This window comes from Fimicolochytrium jonesii, assembly GCF_025526975.1.
Source record: "Fimicolochytrium jonesii strain JEL569 chromosome Unknown EV422scaffold_4, whole genome shotgun sequence".
In the NCBI taxonomy this organism is placed as follows: domain Eukaryota; kingdom Fungi; phylum Chytridiomycota; class Chytridiomycetes; order Spizellomycetales; family Powellomycetaceae; genus Fimicolochytrium; species Fimicolochytrium jonesii.
In genome coordinates, this window is record NW_026515671.1 from 1566157 (window position 1) to 1587720 (window position 21564).

The 21564-nt window shown below is 53.7% G+C and overlaps 7 protein-coding genes across 7 annotated transcripts; 5 read left to right on the forward strand and 2 right to left on the reverse strand.

Annotated features, from left to right (window-relative positions):
- Positions 1–129: 129 nt before the first annotated feature.
- EV422DRAFT_323531 (armadillo-type protein) lies at positions 130–4155 on the reverse strand. Its single transcript, XM_053066295.1, has 7 exons — positions 4111–4155; positions 3932–4000; positions 3759–3848; positions 3561–3694; positions 987–3488; positions 671–914; positions 130–603 (listed from the first exon to the last, which is right to left on the reverse strand). Exons 1-7 carry the CDS (start codon positions 4114–4116, stop codon positions 403–405), a joined length of 3246 nt encoding a protein of 1081 aa, XP_052928405.1. The 5' UTR covers positions 4117–4155; the 3' UTR covers positions 130–402.
- Positions 4156–4261: 106 nt separating this feature from the next.
- EV422DRAFT_323745 (uncharacterized protein) lies at positions 4262–5553 on the forward strand. The gene is made up of 2 exons (XM_053066297.1): positions 4262–5188; positions 5256–5553. Exons 1-2 carry the CDS (start codon positions 4437–4439, stop codon positions 5317–5319), a joined length of 816 nt encoding a protein of 271 aa, XP_052928406.1. The 5' UTR covers positions 4262–4436; the 3' UTR covers positions 5320–5553.
- Positions 5554–6465: 912 nt separating this feature from the next.
- On the forward strand, positions 6466–8627 carry EV422DRAFT_323618 (uncharacterized protein). Its single transcript, XM_053066296.1, has 12 exons — positions 6466–6476; positions 6556–6675; positions 6737–6811; positions 6877–6944; positions 7022–7082; positions 7154–7198; positions 7256–7313; positions 7378–7508; positions 7578–7773; positions 7861–8030; positions 8117–8242; positions 8309–8627. The coding sequence occupies exons 2-12, from the start codon at positions 6637–6639 to the stop codon at positions 8357–8359; spliced, it is 1020 nt and encodes a 339-aa protein (XP_052928407.1). The 5' UTR covers positions 6466–6476; positions 6556–6636; the 3' UTR covers positions 8360–8627.
- A 4518-nt stretch (positions 8628–13145) lies between these two features.
- On the forward strand, positions 13146–14369 carry EV422DRAFT_550089 (NADH:flavin oxidoreductase; the record flags this gene model as incomplete). The annotated part of the gene is made up of 2 exons (XM_053071748.1): positions 13146–13905; positions 13984–14369. 2 exons carry the CDS (start codon positions 13146–13148, stop codon positions 14367–14369), a joined length of 1146 nt encoding a protein of 381 aa, XP_052928408.1.
- Positions 14370–14543: 174 nt separating this feature from the next.
- EV422DRAFT_323804 (DNA glycosylase/AP lyase) lies at positions 14544–16552 on the reverse strand. Its single transcript, XM_053066298.1, has 6 exons — positions 16418–16552; positions 16107–16271; positions 15708–16031; positions 15478–15638; positions 15251–15395; positions 14544–15167 (listed from the first exon to the last, which is right to left on the reverse strand). The coding sequence occupies exons 1-6, from the start codon at positions 16499–16501 to the stop codon at positions 14700–14702; spliced, it is 1347 nt and encodes a 448-aa protein (XP_052928409.1). The 5' UTR covers positions 16502–16552; the 3' UTR covers positions 14544–14699.
- A 633-nt stretch (positions 16553–17185) lies between these two features.
- On the forward strand, positions 17186–18092 carry EV422DRAFT_565211 (uncharacterized protein; the record flags this gene model as incomplete). Its single annotated transcript, XM_053072285.1, has 2 exons — positions 17186–17552; positions 17755–18092. 2 exons carry the CDS (start codon positions 17186–17188, stop codon positions 18090–18092), a joined length of 705 nt encoding a protein of 234 aa, XP_052928410.1.
- A 376-nt stretch (positions 18093–18468) lies between these two features.
- Positions 18469–18771, forward strand: EV422DRAFT_481305 (uncharacterized protein; the record flags this gene model as incomplete). The annotated part of the gene is made up of 1 exon (XM_053067311.1): positions 18469–18771. A coding segment is annotated over one exon (303 nt), but the record flags the coding sequence as incomplete, so codon positions are not given.
- Between the last annotated feature and the right edge of the window lie 2793 nt (positions 18772–21564).

A 21564-nucleotide genomic window follows, 5' to 3' on the forward strand; every position in this document is an offset into this window, starting at 1 on the left:
TGATAGAGCCTACAGCTATATTTCGCTGGAAGTAGTATTTACATCACCGTCTACTGAGTACGCCAGGCCTATGCGACTACGTGATAAGAGATGGGGGATTTGTATCACAAAACCGGGGTAAAAATTCTATGAGGAATGGAGGTCGCGCCTGCTGGGAATATGTTGGGATACTAGCGCTAGCCAGTCTGCTCCGGTGTAAAATATATATGAAGTGGGCGGTTGTCAGCCCATGAGGGTGGGCAAGCTTCACTCGTCTCCCTTGGGCACTTGATGCGACTGTGACGCAAATATAGTTAAGGTGGTGAGGACAAATATGGACCCTCAGTCCGGCTGGTCAATACGCCGCGATGCCAGCGTAACGCGACTCGGTGTCATAAAGGCTTGCATCGTCCGACGGGCGCTCTACTGCAGAAGAACAGCCAAACTTTGTGCGTGCGCCGGGTCCATACCAGCAACCATAGTCTGGAAGCTTTCGAGGTGATGCGTCTTGAGCGTTGTCAACAGTTCCAGGATTTCGGCACGGGTGTTGTCTTTAAGTTGTCCTTCCGGTGGGCTGAGGGCTTGGGCAAATATGTTAAGGAGCTTGGGCATGTTCTGAAGGAGCTGTTACAGGATGGGTGAGATATCATCACACCAGTAAACGAAGGATTGCGCTGGGGAAGGGCTTTACCAATGGGTTGTTGGTCCTGACAAGGTGCAAAATGCACCTGTACACAGGCTCATTCTCCTCGTAGTCCTTCTTCAGTGGCAAGTTGTCGAGAACAACAGGAAGGACTTGGTCCAATGGGATGAGAGACGGGTTCTTCATGATCATACGGCAAACGGCGCCTGACGCGTTGTCGGCCAAGTTGCCAGCGATTTTGCCGTGCGTGTCGAACATTGGTCGAAGGGATTGCAGGATCTGCATGTAGTAGCTGAAGCGGGGAGACGGAATGTGAGCCATGCAGCCATCGACAACAGGACGGTCATCTAGAACCCGTCCTCACCTGCTCAGATCCATGTCACTGTTCTCCACGAGGACGCCAATGGCGTACGCCGCGTTGCTCTTCACTTCGTCTTCCTCATCTCCGAGGGCCTTCATGACCAGCTGCAAAATATCCATAGTAAACGGCGTGACTCCCTTCTTCAGGCCAAACGCACACTCCGCAATGACTCCAGTCGCAAGGCTGCGGTCCGATGTTGGGCGGGTCTTCTTGTAGTACTTGGTGATTAATGGGAGGTAGTTTTGGAAGAATGGGGCAAAGTCCGGTCCGAGGGATTTGGCGAGAGTACCGACAAGATCTGCGGCATTGTTGATAAGGATGGCATCGTACTCGGCTTGTTCGTCATCGTCATCAGGAACAGCGCCACGGCGGAGGGGAGTTCCTGGCGCCTCCGCAGTTTCGATATCCTGAGCCTCCATATCGAACTGGCATTTATGTTCCTTTTGCAGAACCAACAACACGTTCTCCGCCAGAGATTGCAGACGGTCAGCAAGGACCGCGGGTCCCATCTGCTGCAGCGCATCCGTCAGCTCGCTGAAAGTCTGGGCAACAACGCTGCGATCTTCTTCGTTGTCCAGCAACACGATCATAGCGTCCATCGACAGCTTCACCAATCCTGCGACGACAGGGTCGATGGGGATCTGCAGTGGCAGACCAGGCACCCATTTTGGGGGGTTGGTCATTTTGTGCATTGTCAGCATAAATGCGAACAGAGCGTCCACAGCCGACTTCCGCACGTCCTCGTGGTGGTGTGCCAGGAGCTTGATCGAAACTTCGACGCTGGTCTCAACGTACGGCATGAAGGCGGAGCGGGTTGCAGCGCAGATGTGACCAAGCGCGTCCACGGCGCATTCCTTCTCTTCAGCAATGGCGGAGCTGACGCTGAACGCCGCACGAAGATCCTCTTCCGCCTCATCAGCTTCCAAAGAGATGTCCTCATCCTCCTCATCCTCCCATTCAGTAGGCAGCTTCTCCTCCTCGTTACAGGATTTCAGTAGCTGTGGGATGATGACAGGAAGGAATGGCGCAAACTCTTCCTCATACACTCGGGCAACGACAGCGAAGAAGACGTAGCTGCATTCGCGTAACCGGGAGTCATTCAATTCAAGTCCTTGGAGGACGATGGTCATGATCTCGTTCAAATGAGGTCTGAATGCTTCCTTGCCGACGGCTTCCGCAACGGCGCTGACAGTGTCGGTAGCCAGGCCCTTCAGGTCAAACACCTCCTTCTGCTGCAAGCTTATGCAATATTTGAGGCGAGGCATGACCTCCTGGAAATACGTGAGGAAGCTGTCACCGGCGGAGTGGGCTGCAGATCCAATGCTGGCAATCGCGACTCCTTTGACAGTTTGCGCCGCGTTATCGACCAAAAAGATCAACTTCTCCATCAGAGTCGGCAGGTACGGCATAATCTCGTCGCCCAGGCCCTCCAAGATGGCGTCCAGGGCATTGCAGGATGACCGTTGAATCTTTTCATTAGGGTCATTGAGAAGATTGAGGATCAACGGCATCAATGTCGCATGGTGTTCCGCAATCTCTTCTGCTAGCTCTTCGGCGAGGGAGCTTAGCGCCAAGCATGCCGCCTTTCGAACGATACCCTCTGGGTCTTGCAGACCTGTGAACAAGAGCGGCAGCAAGTCATTGATCTGACTGCGCATGTGTTCAGCGCAGCCATCCACGAGCGAGCCGAAAGTCAACATGGCCGCCTTCCTAGCGTTGGGATCGGGGTTCTGCATGTACTGCACGACGTGGCGCATGCAGTCAGGGAAGATTTGCTGAGGAGGCAAGTTGGTGGACAGGGAGTTGATGAGCTGGAGCGCTACTCGGCCGGGGTTGTCTTCCTCATCGTCATCCGCATCATCCTCCTCGGAGATAATAGGAAACACGCTTGCGATCAGAGGTGTAACCAGCTTCGCCTTCGAGATCTTGTTCTTCTGATAAACAGCGGACCACATCAGGAAGGAGAGTGCAGCGACTCGAACCTTCGGTGCGTTGTCCTTATTCCCCCCAATTCCAACGAAGAATTCAACAAGCTGGGGCATATGTCGTGACACCAAAGGTGACTCGAGTAACAGTAAGCTGTCGAAGACCTCCATTCCGCGCACCGCGTCATCTTCGTCCCCATTTGCCACCAATTGCTGAACAACTGCCACCATTCCTGGCAACAGATCCCGGAATGCTTTGATCTCAGCATGACCATCGGGATCCACGTACTCTGCAAGCTTTCCAAGCGCCATCAAGGTGGTCAACCTGACCTGCAGACTTTCCGGGTCCACCAACGTCTTCGAAAACAGTTCGAAAAATTGCGGGATACGGTCCAAAAACATGTCCGCAATCACTTCGAACAAGGCGTCAATGCAATACACGCCGATCTCGCGATGCCCGGCGTCGGTGCTCTGACAGCATGTGTAAAGGAAGGACAGCAGGTCATTCCATCGCTCTTTCGGGATCTCAATATTGGCTATCTCCGACACTACGCGTGCCAATTGGTTGCGGACGGGCTTGCTAAGTGGATCAATGACGGCTTAGAAAGGAACCCTGAACGCGGCGAGCCCCGTTAATCAGAAAGGCACTCACCTTGGTTCAGCCAACACCACCTGCAAGATGGTGTTTTTGATCTGCGTCCGCACATTGACATCAAGTGACTCCCACCAAGCGCCATCCTGCTTCTTCACTTGCTTGCGGAGTTCGACAGCGGCCAGTTGGCGGACCTGCATGAGAAATGAGGTAAGTGACGGACCAAATGGGCCCTACCACCCCTTCTGATGTCCGTACCGGAGCATCCGTTTGGCGTGTGATAATCTCGAATAACGCCGGAATACACTGCACTTGCGTGAAGTACTTCGTAGACAAGGTCGAAGTAGCCTATGACATCGGCGGAGATTGAATGTTGCACAATTTGAGCATCTCCTATATGGGACATCCAGAATGTCAACATTAATCCTCACCGTTTGCAAGCGGGCGGTATCTCCGCCGGTGACCTGCTTCAGAAGCCCCTCGAGTTCCGTTGTAAAAGCCTGCAACGAAGCGCATTAGAACGTGATGTACAAAGCAACGGACGCACAATCCCAGGCATAAATAGGCGCAATGCAAGCCCTTGCCACCCGACATCCGAATTGAGACATACCTCCATTGTTGCTTTCCCTTCTATGTTGAGACGTCGCCCGCAAATTGGTGAGGTAAACGGCCTAAATCATAAAGTGGAAAACGCAAGGCATCCGTTCTGGTCTGTCACGTGACGCTGCACGTGGGTGTCTCAAGATGAAATTAAACTATATCCTGGACCGCGGGGGAAGCTTTTTCGAGGATAACCGGCGTGCTAATAACGAAGGTCATTTGCACTCGGGACCATCAAGCACAAAGCCGACAGTCTTCCTGATTTACGAGGAGAGGATACACAGCCATGGTAAGTGGGGGCTCGTGTCTCTTTCCGTCGTGTCTCGGTTGGATCCAATGTGGGAGAATCTGGGTTTACGTCAAGCTAATCGAATCTTGATCTCGGAACCTATACAGTCGATGTCACGGAATTCTAAGATCCTGGCGCTGCTCAACTATCGGTTGCGGATAACGCTTCTGGATAGTCGCACACTAATCGGACAAATGCTCGCCTTCGACAAACATATGAACATGGTTCTGGCCGACTGCGAAGAGCTCCGCAAAATCAAACCAAAGGGCAAAGATCAGGCGGAGCGCGAAGAGAAACGAACCTTGGGACTCGTCATTCTACGTGGAGAGATGATCGTTTCCATGAGTGTGGAAGCTCCACCTCCGGTATCTGACGAGCAGAAGGCGAGATCGGCTGCCGCCATGTCCGGACCTGGAATTGCCAGACCTGCTGGTCGAGGTCTCCCTATGGCCCCTGCTGGTATGGCCCCGGCAGGCTTGGGCGGACCGGTCCGTGGAGTTGGTGGACCTGCGCCTGGAATGATGGCCCCACAGGGAAGGGGAATTACCGCTCCTCCTGTTCAGTATGGTCGACCAATGATGCCCCCGCCTCCAATGGGTCGTGGTGGACCTCCTCCTATGGGTGGACCTCCAATGGGCGGGCCTCCTGCATTCGGACGAGGAATGCCCCCGCCGCCTCAAGGATTCAGGCCCGGAATGCCTCCAGGACCTCCCCCAGCTGGGTTTAGACCCCCTATGCCTGGTATGCCTGGTGCCCCTCCTATGGGCATGCCTCCCATGGGAATGCCCCCACGACCAGGGTGAGTATCTATTCATGAGACAATGCTCTAGCCCTACGTTTGCAGCATGTACTGACTGCTATTTCAGATTCCCACCAGGACCTCCTCCAGGCTTCCGCCCCCCTCCCGGCATGCCTCCCCGTCCGCAATAGAGACGACAACTTTATCGTCCCGAGTGTCTTCGCCGCCGTTACCGTCGCCATATAGTTATTGCCGAAAACCATTCACCCTGTATCCTATGCTCGTAGAGATGGCTTCGCCGAGTCGCCAGCCCGTCGCTTTAGGAAGGAAGACTAGGTGGAAAAACGGAAACCCTTCCTTTATGCTGGTTAGCAGCCTTTGTATATACCTGAGCGAAAATCGATTGGAATTTATCTTCGCAGCCACTTTTATCTGTCTCGAGCTGCAGGTAGCAGCTGACACAGGTAGCAGCTGACACCAATTCGTTATAGGGCGCGGGGTGAGTGCCAACTGGAATTCCGGAGTGCTTGTCGGTATACGATTACGACCGGTTTCACAGGTTTATCAGACCGGCGTTTCGTTGGCAAAGTCTTCTGCAGCGCTACTGGAAGGCAGACCGAATTTTTGTCTGCCAACGTCTCCAAGCCTGCACTTTTGCTATGCTGCGCCGTCCGCGCGTGACGTGGGAATCTCCCAGCTCTGCACGCTCGCCCCTCCGAGACATCTTGAAACCACCCCATAAAAGTGCCTCATTCGGTGACATCCTTGCAAGTTCGATCAGCCCACTCCCACCGCCTTTTGTAAGATTTTCTGCTGGCGTTCAAGCGTTCGCCCTGACTGCCGTCAGAAAGTATTTTCTATATTGTTTCATAACAGTGCAAAAGCATTCTTCGTGGGAAAAAGCTCGAAATCTCTCCACCACATACTTAGCTGCTCAGGGTTGAGCGGCTGCTGCAAAGGTGGCCAAAAGCCGGAATCGGCGCAAAGCGTCGCACTCGCCCGCCGAAACCCAAGAGCCTCACGAGGCCATCCGTATCGGCTCCCCAACCCCACAAGAGTCCGAGATAGAACAGCTGCTGAAAGTGCAAACATCGCCCGAGCTCGCCGCAGGCCTCCGGGAACAGGCGAAGTTGGAAGGAAAACCGGCCCAGGATTTCCCATCCCGGTCGACGTCAATAGCAGCCGGCGGAGCTGAGCCATGTGAAGAGAAACCGACCGTCGCCACGGCACCTGACGATAAGTCATCTTTGTTGTCGAGTCCGACGATTAGCCAGCCTGAGCTTTTGGAGTCACCCACATTCGAATCAAGCAAATCAGTTTTGTTGGCGTCTAGGCCACCTCGAGCAATGTTGGCTGCGGTTACGGTTCCGGGCTCGCCTTCCCAGCAAGCTCAAACATTGCCCTCTCCTCCACCTGCGCGTCTTCAGTTTCCTGTGGTTCCCGGACGTTCCGTTGGTCCACTCGTGCTTGGATCACCAATTGGGGATGTCATCGATGTCATTACGGATATGAACTTGCAGCATGTGGAATGCAAGTATGGGGATTTGGTAGGTCTCTCGGATATCTACATTTTCAGATATGCAGGATAATGACACGGAAGGATTGCAGGAACCATTCGCGGCAGATATAGTAATCAACCTATCCGAAAATGGCATATGTCTGAGATTTGATCCTGTCACGCAGGTATGGCAAGCCTAGCTGATGTCCAAAACTACATTTGGCGCCTGCTCACGCCCTAGTCACGTCAGTTACTTCGATTGATCGAGCTCTATGACTTCTCCAAATACGTGCTTGCATATAGTGATGTGGAGTTCAAGTATGTAAACGTGTTCTATGTGGCGGTGGTTGCTCACTGTGGTGGTTGTCGCTAACCATTCAGGTATAATCGCTCAGCTCCCTTCACAACCTCCCGACTTTCGTCACGATCTATAAACTCTTCGGCCCCATCTATCCGGTACAGACAGCGGTTGCGGGATAAGTGACGACCTCAATCTACTCAAACAATTTCCAATTCTGTGATGGCAGGGCCAATTTGATCCGAGGCTGGAGCAGTACACCCTCACGTACCCAGTAAGCCGAACTATGATGCATCAGTCACAGAGCTCCCACTTATTCTCATCGCTCTAGGGGATATCTTTCCTGTTTCCAGTACCAGCAAAGTATATCTCACAGGATTCCATACCTGGTAAGCGCAATGTATGATCTGAGTTCGCCCCGTCCGGTTCTCATGCGAGTTTTCGCGTCGGCAGATCTCCCACTATCGTTTCCTGATGGGACCACACCCGTCTTGAATCGGTTCTACGTATTCACCGGAGCTGATAAATGGAGGGACGCCGTGGCCCCGCTGCCGAAATCGGACGTTGGGGAGGTCATTGCTGAGGTATGCCCATAAGATAAACGGTCATGACGACCCGAATATAAGTTAGGGTATCTAATATTCTCATCCCAGATCGGTAATGGCATACACATGCCGAATCGCCGTCGCGGGGAACGGTTATCGATAGGTTTCGGGATGCCGGCACAAGATGTGCTTGATGTTTTGGGGAAGGCCGAAGGGATGCGGGTGAAGAATGATGAACAGATCAAGATCTTTGGGGCGGATGAAGCTGCGGAGGAAGAGGAGAGGGGTGATTACTTTTGGTCGTGTGAGTTGCGAGGAGTTCACATGATGAACGTTTGTTTCTCATTCTTCGAGAGCTTGCTAAGGATGTTCTCTCTTTCTCCTTTGGCAGACTTTTCCGTTGGCGTCGACATTCTGTTTTCAGCTGCAACACATTGCGTCAAGAAGATCGTTCTGCACACCAACCCAGTTGGGTCGTGGGACTTTACACAGTACAGAAAGTGCCGGTTTCAGATCAAGCCGACCGAAGGTCGAACGCAACCTATCACTTCCGAATCGATGGTATGTCAGAGTGAGAGTCGTTGCAACCAGGGTCGTCGACGGAATCATCTCTCATTCGCTCATATGACACCCCTCAATCCAAAAAGTGGCCAGATATCCAGCGCGCACTTCATCCAACTCCCGCACCACGACCTGTTGTGCATAACAAGGGAGGACATCAAAATCCGTTCGGGGCGACGTGCTTTTACGGGTATTATGGTGTGGTGTTTGAGGTACGATCCACCTTTCTCGAAACGATGGGGTCCGTGGACTTTGCTCAAACGTTTTCTGTCGATCAGGTTGTGAACAAGACAGGGCAGTTGGCATCGTTGACCCTGTTTGAAATATGAGACTGCAGAGTGCGGTTTTTGGCGCCGGGGAGAGAGCAGATGCATATGAGACCTGTATGGCGTAATCAAAGTGAAACGGAGTAGTTTGTTTCTGCGAGAATTGGAAGTTCACGGTAATCTTTCAGATGTCTTTCTATATGCTACATAGAACGAAAGTCAGGGGATGAGACCTTTGACAGATGACAAAAAAAGGACGAGCTCCGAACATCTATCCGTCGTGACTGATGAAGTCCATGATTGACCGCGAGGAATGCTTAGCGATTTGGCACAACTCTAATGTGCAGCGACGCGGGAGTTTCCGTGCGCCTAATCTCTCCGCGTAATCTACACTCCCACTCGCCGGGAGGCTTCCGCTCGATTTTGACCCAATTTTGACCGTCGGTTTGCGCAAAGCCTTCCACGGCTTCCACAACGCCCACGTTGCAGCCACATAGGATTCACTCCCACCCAGCTCACACACATAGAAGAAAGACAACCATACACCCATAAAGAGGAAGAAGAGAGTGAGCTGGTCCTCCTCTCCTCAGCCCCGCCCAAAACCCTCGCTCATTCCGTTGGACCACGGCCGAAAACTCGACACCGCAACACACTTGGAACACCTCCCCCCAAAACATGTCTGCAATGTCGTCGAACGCACCGCCCACAGGCACCGGATCGCCCACCGCTGAGCTGGGTCAGCGCACTGCTACCGTCCACAGAGCCCCGCTGAACGACCGTCCGGGCGTCCGTCCTATGTCGGCTACTGTTGGATCACTTCAGAAGGGCAACGCCCAACGACCTAGCTCGGAGATTTTGTCGGCTCATTACAAGTCGCCTGAGGCGGAAGGTATGTGGAATTTCATTCGGTGGAGAATCTTGTTCGCTTGAAATGGTGGATCTCAAGGGAAGGTCGTTTCGGGATCTTCATACTAACGATTTCCATATATTAGCCATCGATCGCTGGTTTGAGGATTTGAGCTACTATGAACAGACTTTGGAGCAAATGGCGCGGGCGAAGGTAAGAATATTTTGGAGGATACACACGGTTTCCGGCTTCTCAGAAGGATCGATAGGCGAAGGCGGGTTGGCCTACATCCGAGAGTTGCACACAGAGTCTGGGGTCGAGGCGATTTCCATTTGATTCCAGCACAGATCGTCTGATTATCCGCCTCCTTTCCCCCCTCCCCCCCCCCCCGTCACGGTCTGTCTTTAGATGGATGATAACTTCTGCGAGGAGCTGAAGCACATCGAGCAGTGGTTCAACGTGCTCTCGGATCCAGAACGCACGACGGCGTTGTACAGTTTGTTGCAGAACACCACCGAAGTGCAAATCCGATTCTTCATTACGGTTTTGCAGCAGATGGCTCAAAAGGACCCGGCCACAGGAGCAGTGCCTACGCCTGCTCAAGTTTCTCAGCCGATCATTGATGGGGTCCGCTTGGCTCAGAACAGAGGTAAATGGCAAGTTAGTCTTATTAAGAGACGAGTTTAGCTAAATGTTTCACTTGTTAGTAGTATCGATGCCGCCGAGGCTTCCTTCCCCATCTCCACCTGTGCACAGGACGAGTAACCCATTGGACTCGGAGCCTGCTGCTGAAGAGGATGACATGTACCTTGCCGTTGGAGGTCCCCGAAGCACGAGAAGGCTTTTCGACAGGCACAGTGCACCAAACGCGGAGGATCAGTACGCGCAGTTATTGAATGAGATCAACTCGATGAAGCTGCAACACCAGCAACAGCAACATCAGCAACATCAACAACAACAGCAGCAGCAGCAGCAGTTGGAGCAGCATCAGCAATATAGAACTAGACCAGCTGCTGGGCACGCACGCAATCGCTCGCTGGCTGATGCGGTGCCGGAGTACATTCCGCAGGACGATTTCTCCTCCTATAAGAGGGCATCCTATCAGTCGTTGAGGGCTCCATCTCCAGCCCGAGCATCGCGCAACAGCGCCAACATGTCCCCATTGTTGCGGCCTACCACGCCCATTGGAGATGCCATTTCGTCCGCGGATTGGTCTCTATCGGTCAACTCGCCGTCCACCACCCCGATCATAGATCGCCCATCGAGTCGCCTTGGGAACGGAACATTCACTCCAGTGCTAACGGGTCTCCCCGACCCGGAGATCCCGACGCTGAGCCACTTGTCACTCCAGGCCGCTCCGCTCTCCCGAGGGCCTTACGGCAGGGCCGTATCTCCTAACCCCCACCGACCGGTGTCGCCCATCATGCTCACACCGCCTACCCCGACCGGGCCCAACCCGCCCAGCCTCCCAGGGCCCGGTGGAGCGTACGGACATCCATCCCCCGGGTGGGGATACGTCAACGTTGGGCGACCGAGAACACCCAACAGCGCGGCATCGTACGCGCATAGCGACATCAGTGATGTCTCGTACAGCCGCAGCCGCGATGGGCATGGCGAGGACTACTTTGGCGATGGGCACTACCCTGGTGGACGGGCACGGAGCCCGTTTGGAGCGCACAAGGAGAAGGGGAAGATACCCGAAAGCGTTGATTTGGAGGCTTTGAAAGGTTCGTTTGGGTTTCCTTTTTCTTCCTCTGTCAGCATGTCTGGATCTTACTCACCCACTCACTCACAACGCCCATCGGTTCGAACAACAGATATTCCAGGCTGGCTCCGCAGTCTTCGTCTCCACAAGTACACAACGACCTTCGAGACGATGAACTGGAAAGACATGATCAAGCTCTCCGAGGAGGACCTGATTGCCAAGGGTGTCGGCGCTCTTGGCGCCCGACGGAAGCTCTTGAAGGTGTTTGAGCTTGTTAGGGCTGATCTGGATAGCAAGGTATGCTCGTTTTCGTCCAAGTATGGATTCGGAAAAAGGCACGGTTGCTCATCAATGCTTTCTCTTCTCATTCTCGCAGGGCGTCGTGTACTAATAGCAAGAACACAACACCGGCATCTGAAAGTACCTTCCACCGAGTGCTCGATGCATACCAGAGGGTTTTTATTCGATCGGGGCCGTCCCATTGGCCAACCATCCATAGCTAGCACTTTGGCACACTTTGACCCTTTTCTGCTACCTCACACCCGACCCACGCCCACACCTTGGCCCCACCCACACCCTTTCGCATCTCCCCTTCTTACATCTAAAGGGCCGGCCCAGTATACCTCGACGCGAGGGGAAAAACTAGATAGAATTTTTTCGTTGGTTCTTGCTGCATTTGTTCTTTGTCATGTTGTCGTATTTCCTCACACATATATTCACGTACTTTTCATGGGGTTGTGGCTATCATGAAGGCTGTTTTCTTTGTCATTCCCGCTGCGTATGTTTCATAAATGTTGATCATATGCCCCGTTTAGATCTGTTTTCTTCTGCCACTCACATCAACATTGGAGCGCTGTTCTCGAAAGAGCGTTGGTTTCAAACTTTCTTGTCGATGATTTGATCCGGAAAACTTTCGGCGATCTTTTCGGCGGAAAACGCTTTGCACTGATATGCCCTTCCGCCCATATTCAAAGGGCCTTCCCAATCGAATACGCCGGCTCTCGCCTCTCTCCGGCCTCTCCGAGAACAAAAAATCGATGTTCCAAAACCATCCCAAAGTAAGGTCGTGGTCGTGCTCCCACACGGTCTTGGTGGGAGGCCTGGGAGTACGTTGTTGCACACTTCCCGATAGTTCTGTGCAACCGATAATCGCAATACCTAGGTGGGTGCTGCGGGCCGCTTCCTGGGGCTACGGCGCTCGCATCCTCCGGGAATAATGCACGGCTGCAATGACTTGCGCGCGTAGTATGCCCTTCCTGCCCGCTCACCTGCGCGCGTCCTTCACAACGTTACCGGCTGATATCCCGTTTCTGGCAAGCCATCTCGACCGAGATGCTCATCGTCTTGTCCTGCGCGCTGCTCGACGTCTTTGTTCGTCGTTCGTCAGAAGCCCATAGGAAACGCGTCGAATTGCACTTGCAGACAACAAAGCTCATGCAACGAAACTTGCAAACGTTTGCCTCTACAGTTGATTGCATGAAGCAGCTTGGTTTGAACGAGTGGTTCAACCGCATCGAAGCGGTGCGGGTTGCAGGTACATCCATACGAGCTAGACGATTCTTTTGGCCAGTAGGCTCCTCGTACTGAGGTGTGGTTAGCCCTGTCCTTCCCGACACCGTCCGCCGCCCCTACTAGTCGACCATCCGAAATGCCTTCACCGTCTTCGCATTCCACTGCTCATCCGGAAAAGACTTGAGCGAGAGCGGGACACGGGCTTTGCCGCTCTCCGCACACTCTTCTCCGTTGATTACGTACTCAGCATCCATGCCCATTGCCCATTGGGCAGGACGACGAAATAGCATCATGATGATGATTACAAATTTATCCGGAGCGCAGCCACGGCCGACGGTCAATGGTCAATTCAGGCCGCATTGGACAAGACATGGCGCAACTTTTGATTAGCAACCCTTAACCGAGATAGACTAGATCGCGTTTGGAATGACCTAAACTCGGAGGGGGAAACGCGATCTCCGATTCGAAATGTGTCCGAATTGCGTGCCCAAAAAAGCGCTCAACGGTCGGACAAAGAAAGAAAGCGGGTCTTGGAACACAGCAACACAAACACATGCGGAGCATCGCACAACAGCGAGCAACCATGACACAACAGCAACCGTTACAACCGTCGGGGCTTAGAAATCCTCAGGTGCCGTCGTTTGAGGGTTGTGGTCGGAGATGTCGTATAAAAGCGTCGGGGTCGCTCGACGGTTTCCTTTCCACAACAACACTTTTTTGGAACGCATATCCCATATATCCATTGACCATCACCCCACGCATAACCTACTACAACAACACCAATCATGACCATCGACGTCGCCCCCCACCTCTTCTCGCCCATTAAGGTCGGCGACCTTGAACTCAAGCACCGTATCGTCATGGGCCCCCTCACACGGAGCCGCTCCCCGAAAGAGGTCGCCAACACCCTCAACGCCGAATACTATGGCCAGCGCGCAACGGACGGCGGTCTCCTCATCAGCGAAGGCACCTCCCCATCTCTCACCGCCGCTGGATACCCCAACGTCCCCGGCATCCTGACCGAGGAGCAATCAAAAGGCTGGAAGCTGTCCACCGCCGCTGTCCACGCGAAGGGCGGATACATCTACGCCCAGCTGTGGCACACGGGCCGCGCCGGCAAGTCGGAATTCCAGCCCGATAAGAAGGCACCCGTGTCCGCCTCGGCGATCCCTATCGACGGAAAGGAGACCCCCCGCGCCCTCGACCTCGACGAGATCAAGTACGTCGTGAACGAGTTCCAGACCTCCGCGAAGTGGGCGCGCGAGGCTGGGTTTGACGGGATCGAGATCCACGCTGCGCATGGGTACCTCATCGACCAGTTCTTGCAGACGTCGTCGAACAAGAGGGATGATCATTACGGAGGATCGATTGAGAACAGGGCTAGGTTCTTGTTTGAGGTTGTTGATGCGGTGTTGAAGGAGCTGCCCGCTTCTAAGGTCGCAATCCGTCTGTCGCCATGGCTGGGAATCCAGAATGTGAGCGATGAGGACCCCGAGACCTTGTTCAAATACGTTCTTGTTAAGCTGAACGCTTACAAGCTCGCATGTAAGTAGCCTGACACATCTCTCGTCACGTTATTCCAGATTGCTGTTTACTCATCATAACGTATTTCTCACCATCCAGACATCCACCTCACCGAACCCGTCTGGGGTGGATGGCAACAGGGGCCTCCCCACTCCCAATCCAAGCTCCAAATCCTCCGCCCGCTGATCACCTCCCCCACCAAGTTGCTCCTCACCGGCGGCTACACCCTCGAAACCGGCGAGGAAGCCGTCGCCGCCGGCCGCGCCGACATCATCGGGTACGGTCGTCCCTTCATCACCAACCCGGACCTCGTCGAGCGGTTCCGGCTTGGGAAGCCGTTGACGGACTATTCGGACCCGAGCAAGTACTATGGTGGAGGTCGCGAGGGGTATGCGGATTACCTCACGTGGGAGGAGGAGGAGCAGCGGAAAGAGAAGAAGGAGAAGCTTATTCCGGGGTCGGGGGCTACGCACTCCAAATACTAGATGGGCGATTCTCGACATGTAGATAGGATTCGTTGGGAATAATACGGCGATTTTGCATTTTTATCTTCTTTCTCATACTACTCCAATGCCGAACAACGATTTCTGATCATGGAAGATAGCTTGCGCGGCTCCATCCGTACCTACTTTAGCTTCCGCGGCGTCGATTGTGAGAAAGGCATTATTAACTACGCCGACTGGGTTGACACGCTGCTTAGATCTCGCCCATGACCGCGATCAAGTCAATGAGAGAAGTGGGTACCATGATGTGAACCAAAAATATGTGCGACTTGCAACGGAAACCAACTCAAAACCGATGTGGCCGCTCCACCATCATCCCTTACGCCGTGCCCTCGTCCCCCGCGCGGATGAACCTACTTCCGCCGCTACAACTTCTTTCTCAGATTTTGCCCGCCGCGATTTGGCAGCTGGCCCTTCCTCCTTCACACCCTCAACCTTCCGTATGCGTCCACGTGAAGTTGCATCCTTCTTCGCCGGCTCAGCATCGTCTACTGGTTCCACTTTGATGCTCAGCTTTCGTTTTGAGCGTCGTAGTTTTGGGCCGTCTTCCTCCTCATTGCCGTCGTCGGCGGCGCTGTCCGAAGGTGGGTCGGCTTGAGCGTCTTCGCTTTTGGCTTTGCGTTTTTTCGTTGTCCGTGATTTGATGGGAGGTGGGGAGTTTGGGGACGGATCGTCGTCAGCGTCCTCGCGTGTGGGTTTGCGTTTTTTCGTCCGTGATGGTTTGACGGGAGCTGAGGAATCGGGTGACGCCGGTTCGGATTTCTCGACTTTTGATTTCGACTGTGGTGATAGTGCGACACGCGGATGGGATAAGTCGCCAGTCTCGTGCCGGACGTCCAAAGTCCGAAGTGAGAGAGAAATACCTTTCGGCCTCCGGCGCCTGCGTCTCCGTGGACCTTTTGCACGGCAGGTACGATGGCCGACGTCCGTCCACCCACTGTTTCGAATCTGACGATGCTGCCGTCGGGTAGCGTCGCTTCACGCGCTTTCGTTGCCCCTTTTCCCCACCTGCATTATTGCGAGGGGGGCCACCGTAAGTGACAAGCCCAATGGTTTTCCCGTCCATGCCGGCGCGATTTAACCCCCTCACCGATGCTTGAATATCCAATTATCCGGAAACCGGCTGCTATCCGCATTCACCTCAACAGCCGTCTTGACCACAAAGGCCATCTGCTCATACAGCGCCGCGATCTCGGCTTCCGTCAACGTGTTGGTGTATTGCGCGGGATGGATGCGGGCTTGGTAAAGGATCTGCATGGCTCGTCACGTCGCCGTTCATGAACGCATGTCCATCACTACGCTTGGATCCCGTAGACGCACCTCATCAGCAACCCAGTTGCCCACTCCAGCACTAAACGACTGATTCAATATCAACGCCTTCACCGGAACCTTCCGCCCCTTCACCAACCCACTGAACACGTCAAGAGCAGGCATCTCCAAATACGGATCGAAACCCAATTCCGAGACGGGCGGGAAATCATGTGGGTCCCCATCGACGAGCCGAATCCGCGCGAGTCGCCGCGGGTCGGTGAAGGCGAGCTCTTCACCGGTGGAGAAGACGAGCACGAATTTGTGGAATTTGGGCGGCCAGGTTGAGGAGGATGTGGAGAAGTCTTCGTAGTGGAGGCCCGGTTGGCCTTTTATCTGATATGTGGAGGCGGAGGGGGTGGGTATGAATTTCTGCAACATAGGACAGGATTAAGGCGGAGAGGGGCATACCCTGACGGATCCGGTCATGCCCAAGTGCAACACGGCATTGGGCACTTTGTCAAAGATGAACCAGAACACTTTGCCTTTCCGGCCCGTATCCTTTACCGTCTGTCCTTTCAGCTTTTCGGCGAACTCGGTGTTGCTGCAGCCATTATATACGATATCATCTACAGTCTGGGAAAGCAAGGGTGGCAGGTGGGGTGAATGTTCGTACGCCGTCACACTATTATGATTGCGAGGCACTCCAATACCAAAGTGCCGAGTTGACACGAAGCGGATGGGTGGAGCTGAGCGAATGAGTTGTGGAGAGCAAGCCTTACCGTGTCGACCCGGACAATCTTCTTGTTCAGGAGGTTATCGTGGACCAGTCGCCTGGCTCGTTCGACCTCTGGGAGTTCCGGCATTTTCTGACGATGAGAGGTCAGACCGTACTACGAGGGCGTGATGCAGCGAAGGGTCACTCACTAGCTACAAGTCCCAAAAGCTGACACAGTTGCGAGTCAATATATAGTAGGTACAATGGAATGCGCGTGAGCGCGATGTGTGTGAGTCACACTGCGTTACTATAAGCGTTACTGGTCTTGCGTTACTGGCCTTCACAGTACACGCTTCCCATAGTACACCACATATGATCCCATATGAATGGACGCGTCAATGCGCGCAATTTAACAGAGAATTCGATTTTGATGATAACACTTAACAATTGATTAGGGGAATCGATTTTTCATTTTTTATGGCAACAGATTTGCCTCATGATTAGCTTCCACACACTCCCCCAATTAAAGGATGTCATATATAAGACAGCCTGCTGACGCTTCCCCTCACGTTTTCCCTATGCTTTCCACAGCACTTTTACGCCATCTTCAACACATCGCACACACATCACACCGTCTCTCCTCTCTCCTTTGCAACGCCACGCACTGTAAGTAAGCTGAGGATTATTGTGTTTTTGAACCAGAAGGGCTGGAAAGCGTCGAAAAACGGCGTTATTCTCAGCCTGTCGGAGTTTCGACAGCTTGACTGACGTGACTGACGTTTGTTCGAAAGTTTAGGTATACCAACACACCCTGCCCTCATCATAAGTGAGTATGGCTTCTTCTTCTTCGGCAACGGGACGGGGACCCAACGACAACGGGGAGGGGGATATGGGGATGGCCATGTACGACCTGTCAGAAATGCACTGGCAGATGGGGCAGGAGGAGACGGAGACGACGATTGCCGTCTTCTGTTACCTCTGGATCCTCTACGACCCAGTGATCGTTACCCGCATGGTCGATGGCCACCAGGTCGAGTTTTACTGGTGGTCACTCAACCAATCGAGGCACATCAGGACGCTGCAGAGGCGTGCCCGCTCGGCGGCGGCCTTCGGCCTCTGTCGAGTGGATTCAGAGGCGCGCCTCTACCACGAGGGGAAGCAAGTCAACGGGGTGATGCTGAGGAAGGATTGGGTCGGGGGTACGTATCTTCTCGACAAGCTGAGGATTAATGCGTTTTTCGACGTCCCCGGCGTGCGCGCGTCAAAAAATCGCATAAACCTCAGCTTGTCTTTGTTTTGTTGCTGCGTTGAAGGGCAATAACAATAACCGTGTTCTTCTCTCAGATTGCTTGAGGATCCACCCATTGGACGCAGAGAGGCTCAGGGATTGAATGTTGCCAGCATGGGACAACACCGCACTATGCCCCCTTGGCCATCTCTGCAAAGGCGCCTCCGTCGCACACAGCATCCATCAGACATGGGATGCTCCCATCTTTCCGCCACCGCCAATCGGCCCAACCGCAACCGCCGCAGCCACTGCCCCCTCCCCAGGCGACTACTCCCAGCCATGGTTGTCCTTCCAGGACACAGTTGTTGAGGGAATGCGTAACCCTTCGTCCGAGGTTATCGATGAGGCTGAGGACATCTTCGAAAATACGGAGCAGATGAAGGAATGGCGGAAGCAAATGGCTGAATACTATAGCCGGAAGAGGACCAAGGATGCTGAAGCCGATGAATAATATGTTCCATATCATACCATTTCTGAATATATTCTGATTGTTGGCCTCTTCTTTCCTTTTCTCAATTAACATCAGAATATGGTCAACCCATGACCCCCTGCCCCGCCCGGTTCTGCCAGGAAACTGGCCTTGGATGCTCCACGCGGTCTTCCAAATCGCCCAAATCGCCCTGCATTAATTCCCCAATCTAGAATTGATAATGTCACAGGAACTTGGAAGGTGGGTTTTGAACAAGCTGAGAGAACCTTGATTTTCGCCGTCCCCGGTCTGGAGAGGGTTCAAAATGGCACTAATCTTCAGCTTGGTACGTCAGGTTGGTTATCCACCAAAGTCCACGTTCCCAAAGGCGCTGACTCTGCGACGAAGAAGGGGCGGATATCGGTCGGGCGAGTTGGCAGAGGCCGAGATCAAACACTATGCCCATACATATGGGTCGGTGATCCTAAAGTCGCCCTTCAGGAAGTTGATAGAGGAGATCGACTATGAAGTGCCCCGGGCTCACAATCAGAGCATCGCGACAACCCCGGGGGCGACGCCGTTCTCTGAAAGGCATCGCTGGTACCAAGAGGCAGTCGATGCCCTCCAGGAGGCCGCTGAGACATACATCAGCGCCCTCTTCTCAAACTCCATCATGCAACAACGGCATGCAAAGCGTCGGACTCTGAACAAGGACGACGTGAGTACTTGTTTGTCATTCAACGCATTCCAGTTACCCAAGCTGAAGATAACGCCGCTTTTGACGTCTCTGGGGAGGGGGACGTTCAAAAAGCGGATAATTGTCAGCTTGGCTTGTATTCCACACTGATTGATTCTCTTTTTGACAAATAGTTTCGGATGGTCCGGTACTTCCGGAAGCTGCTGTGTTATGAATGGGCGGAGCCGATGGAAATAGAGGCGACTTGTGGTGCAGGTTGTTGACAGGTAATGGTATTCAGACCGAAACAAGAACTAGAACAAGACTAGGAAGAACTGGTGTTGATCTGCTGGGGGATCAGGAAGTGGGGAGCTCAGGGGAGGCGGCTATTTATGTTTTTCTGGGAAGGCTGGGGAAGCGTGGGGAAGCAGAAGGGTACGGAATGAGAGGGAAGCCAAGAGAAGCGCCAAGGGTGGGGAAGCATAGAAACAGAAGACTGGGGATGGGGTGGCTACGCTGAGGCTGTGGGCGGGTACGTGGGGAAGTATGGAGAAGGGTTTGTAAGCGCCGAGTGTTGGGAGGTGTGGCTACGTGCGGCTGCGTGGAGAATTGAAGGCAGTGGCAGGTGTGGGGTAGCGCCGCTGCGTGCGGCTGCAAGGTTTGGCAGATGTCAGGTTTTGACAGGGAATTGACATTGACTGACTGTTGGGATGCTGTCATGAGGTAAGCGCATGGTATGGACGCGTCGTCCATAACATCACCCCCTCCTTTAGCCACGGCGTCCGGATGTTGTTTTGATGTTGGCAGGCTTTGGTCGGGGTTTGTCGGGGTACTTTTGGTGGAACTGGGCAACAAGCTCTTGACATCGGGCAAGGTGTTCCACTGGCTCCCATGTGTTCTCCGAGCTTGGCCAACCCTGCCACTTGATGAGGTACTGAAGGTGCGTGCGTCGAATACGGGAGTCAAGAATGTCTTCCACAATCCATTCCTCCTGTCCTTCGACTTCTTCTGGTGGGGTGGGTTCTGGCTCAGTTCGCTCCGGAATGGTGAAACGTGGTTCAAGAAGGGAGACATGGAAGACGTTGTGAATTTTGTAGGATGGGGGAAGCTTGAGGCGATATGTGACCGAGTTGATCTTCTCCGTGATTGTGAAGGGGCCAATCTTACGGTGATCAAGTTTCTGGGAAGGTCGGAGAGTCTTGAGATTCCGCTGTAAGAGCCAGACACTGTCCCCGGGTTTCATGTCTGGGCCAGGTGCCCTCTTAGCATCGGCAAAGCGCTTCATGCGTCCTTGGGCCTCCTTGAGCTCAGTGGCAAGCTGTTCATGGATTTCCTTGAGATGGTTGGCACGAGCTTCGGCTGCAGGATTAAGGGATTCGGTTGTGGTGGCGGAAGCCAGACTGAATCGAGGATGGAACCCATAGTTGGCGTAGAAGGGGGTTGTCTGGGTGGCGGAGTGGATGGTGTTATTGTAAGAGAACTCAGCAGAAGACAAGAGTTCCTTCCAGTTATCTTGTTGATAGTTGCAAAAGCAGCGAAGGTATTGCTCAAGAATCTGATTGGTCCGCTCGGTTTGTCCATCGCTCTGGGGATGGAACGCCGATGAGAGGTTGACCTTGGTTCCCAGGAGAGCGAAGAGACGTTTCCAGAAGTGGGAGTTGAACTGTGGGCCACGGTCAGATACAATATCGTCGGGGAGTCCATGGAGCCGGATGACATGGTGCCAGATCAGATCTGCAGTTGACTCAGCGGTGGCAGTTTTCCTGCACGGTACAAAGTGCGCCATCTTGGTGAACCGGCAGATGACAACGAGCACAGAATCAACCCCATCACTGGCGGGTAGATCCGTGATGAAGTCCATAGGAAATTGACCCCCAGGGGCGGTCAGGGACCTGCAGGGGTTGGAGGAGTACCGTAGGGCTTGTGTCTGCTGGTCTTGGCTTGAGCACATACGTCGCAGGACCTGATGTAGGACTTGACAAAACGCCACTGGCTAGGCCACCAGTAGTTGCGTGAGATGAGCTCCAGGGTCTTTGACATGCCGTAGTGTCCTGCCAAACGCGTGTCATGCATGTCCCGGCAGATCTCAGCACGGAGCTTGTTGGTGGGGACGTAGACAAGGTTGTCGTACAGCAGAACCCCATTTTCCTCGGAGAATCGCTTTATCCGTTCTTGGTCTTCTTGAGATTGCTGGGCAATGGGGGCCCTAAGCTGTCGCCGGATGGTTTCGCGCAAACACATCGGATGCCAGGGCAGCTTTGATTTGGTCAAGGAGCGAGGAGTCCAGTGGGGTCAGATAAGTGGCGGCCAGGCGGAGATGGTCAGGGGTGAGGATCGTGGTTTCCTGGGAGCGGAATGCTTCTTCCCCCTCCCTTAGCTCGTATTCAGAGCGACGAGAGAGGGCGTCAGCTTGGTGTTGCTGGGTACCAGGGCGGTATGTGATGACAAAGTCGAAATCAGCAAAGAAGATTGACCAGCGGGATTGGCGGCGGTTGAGGGTACGGGTAGTCATTAACTGGAGGTTCTTGTGGTCACAGTAAATGATGACCTTGTGGCGGGCACCAATGAGGTGGTGTCGCCATTGAGCAAATGAGTCTTGGATAGCCAGGAGTTCCTTGTCGTAGATCTCATAGTTGATTTCCTCAGGAGTAAATTTGCGGGAGTGAAAGGCCACAGGGTGGAGTTGATCTGTGTCATCGGGTTGAAGGAGGACGGCGCCAAGGGCAAAGTCGGAGGCATCGGATTCGACAATGAAGGGCTTGTCAGGGTCGGGGTGAGTCAGGATAGGTGCGGAGGTGAAGGCTTTCTTGAGGGTTTCAAAAGCTAGGTGTGCAGCGT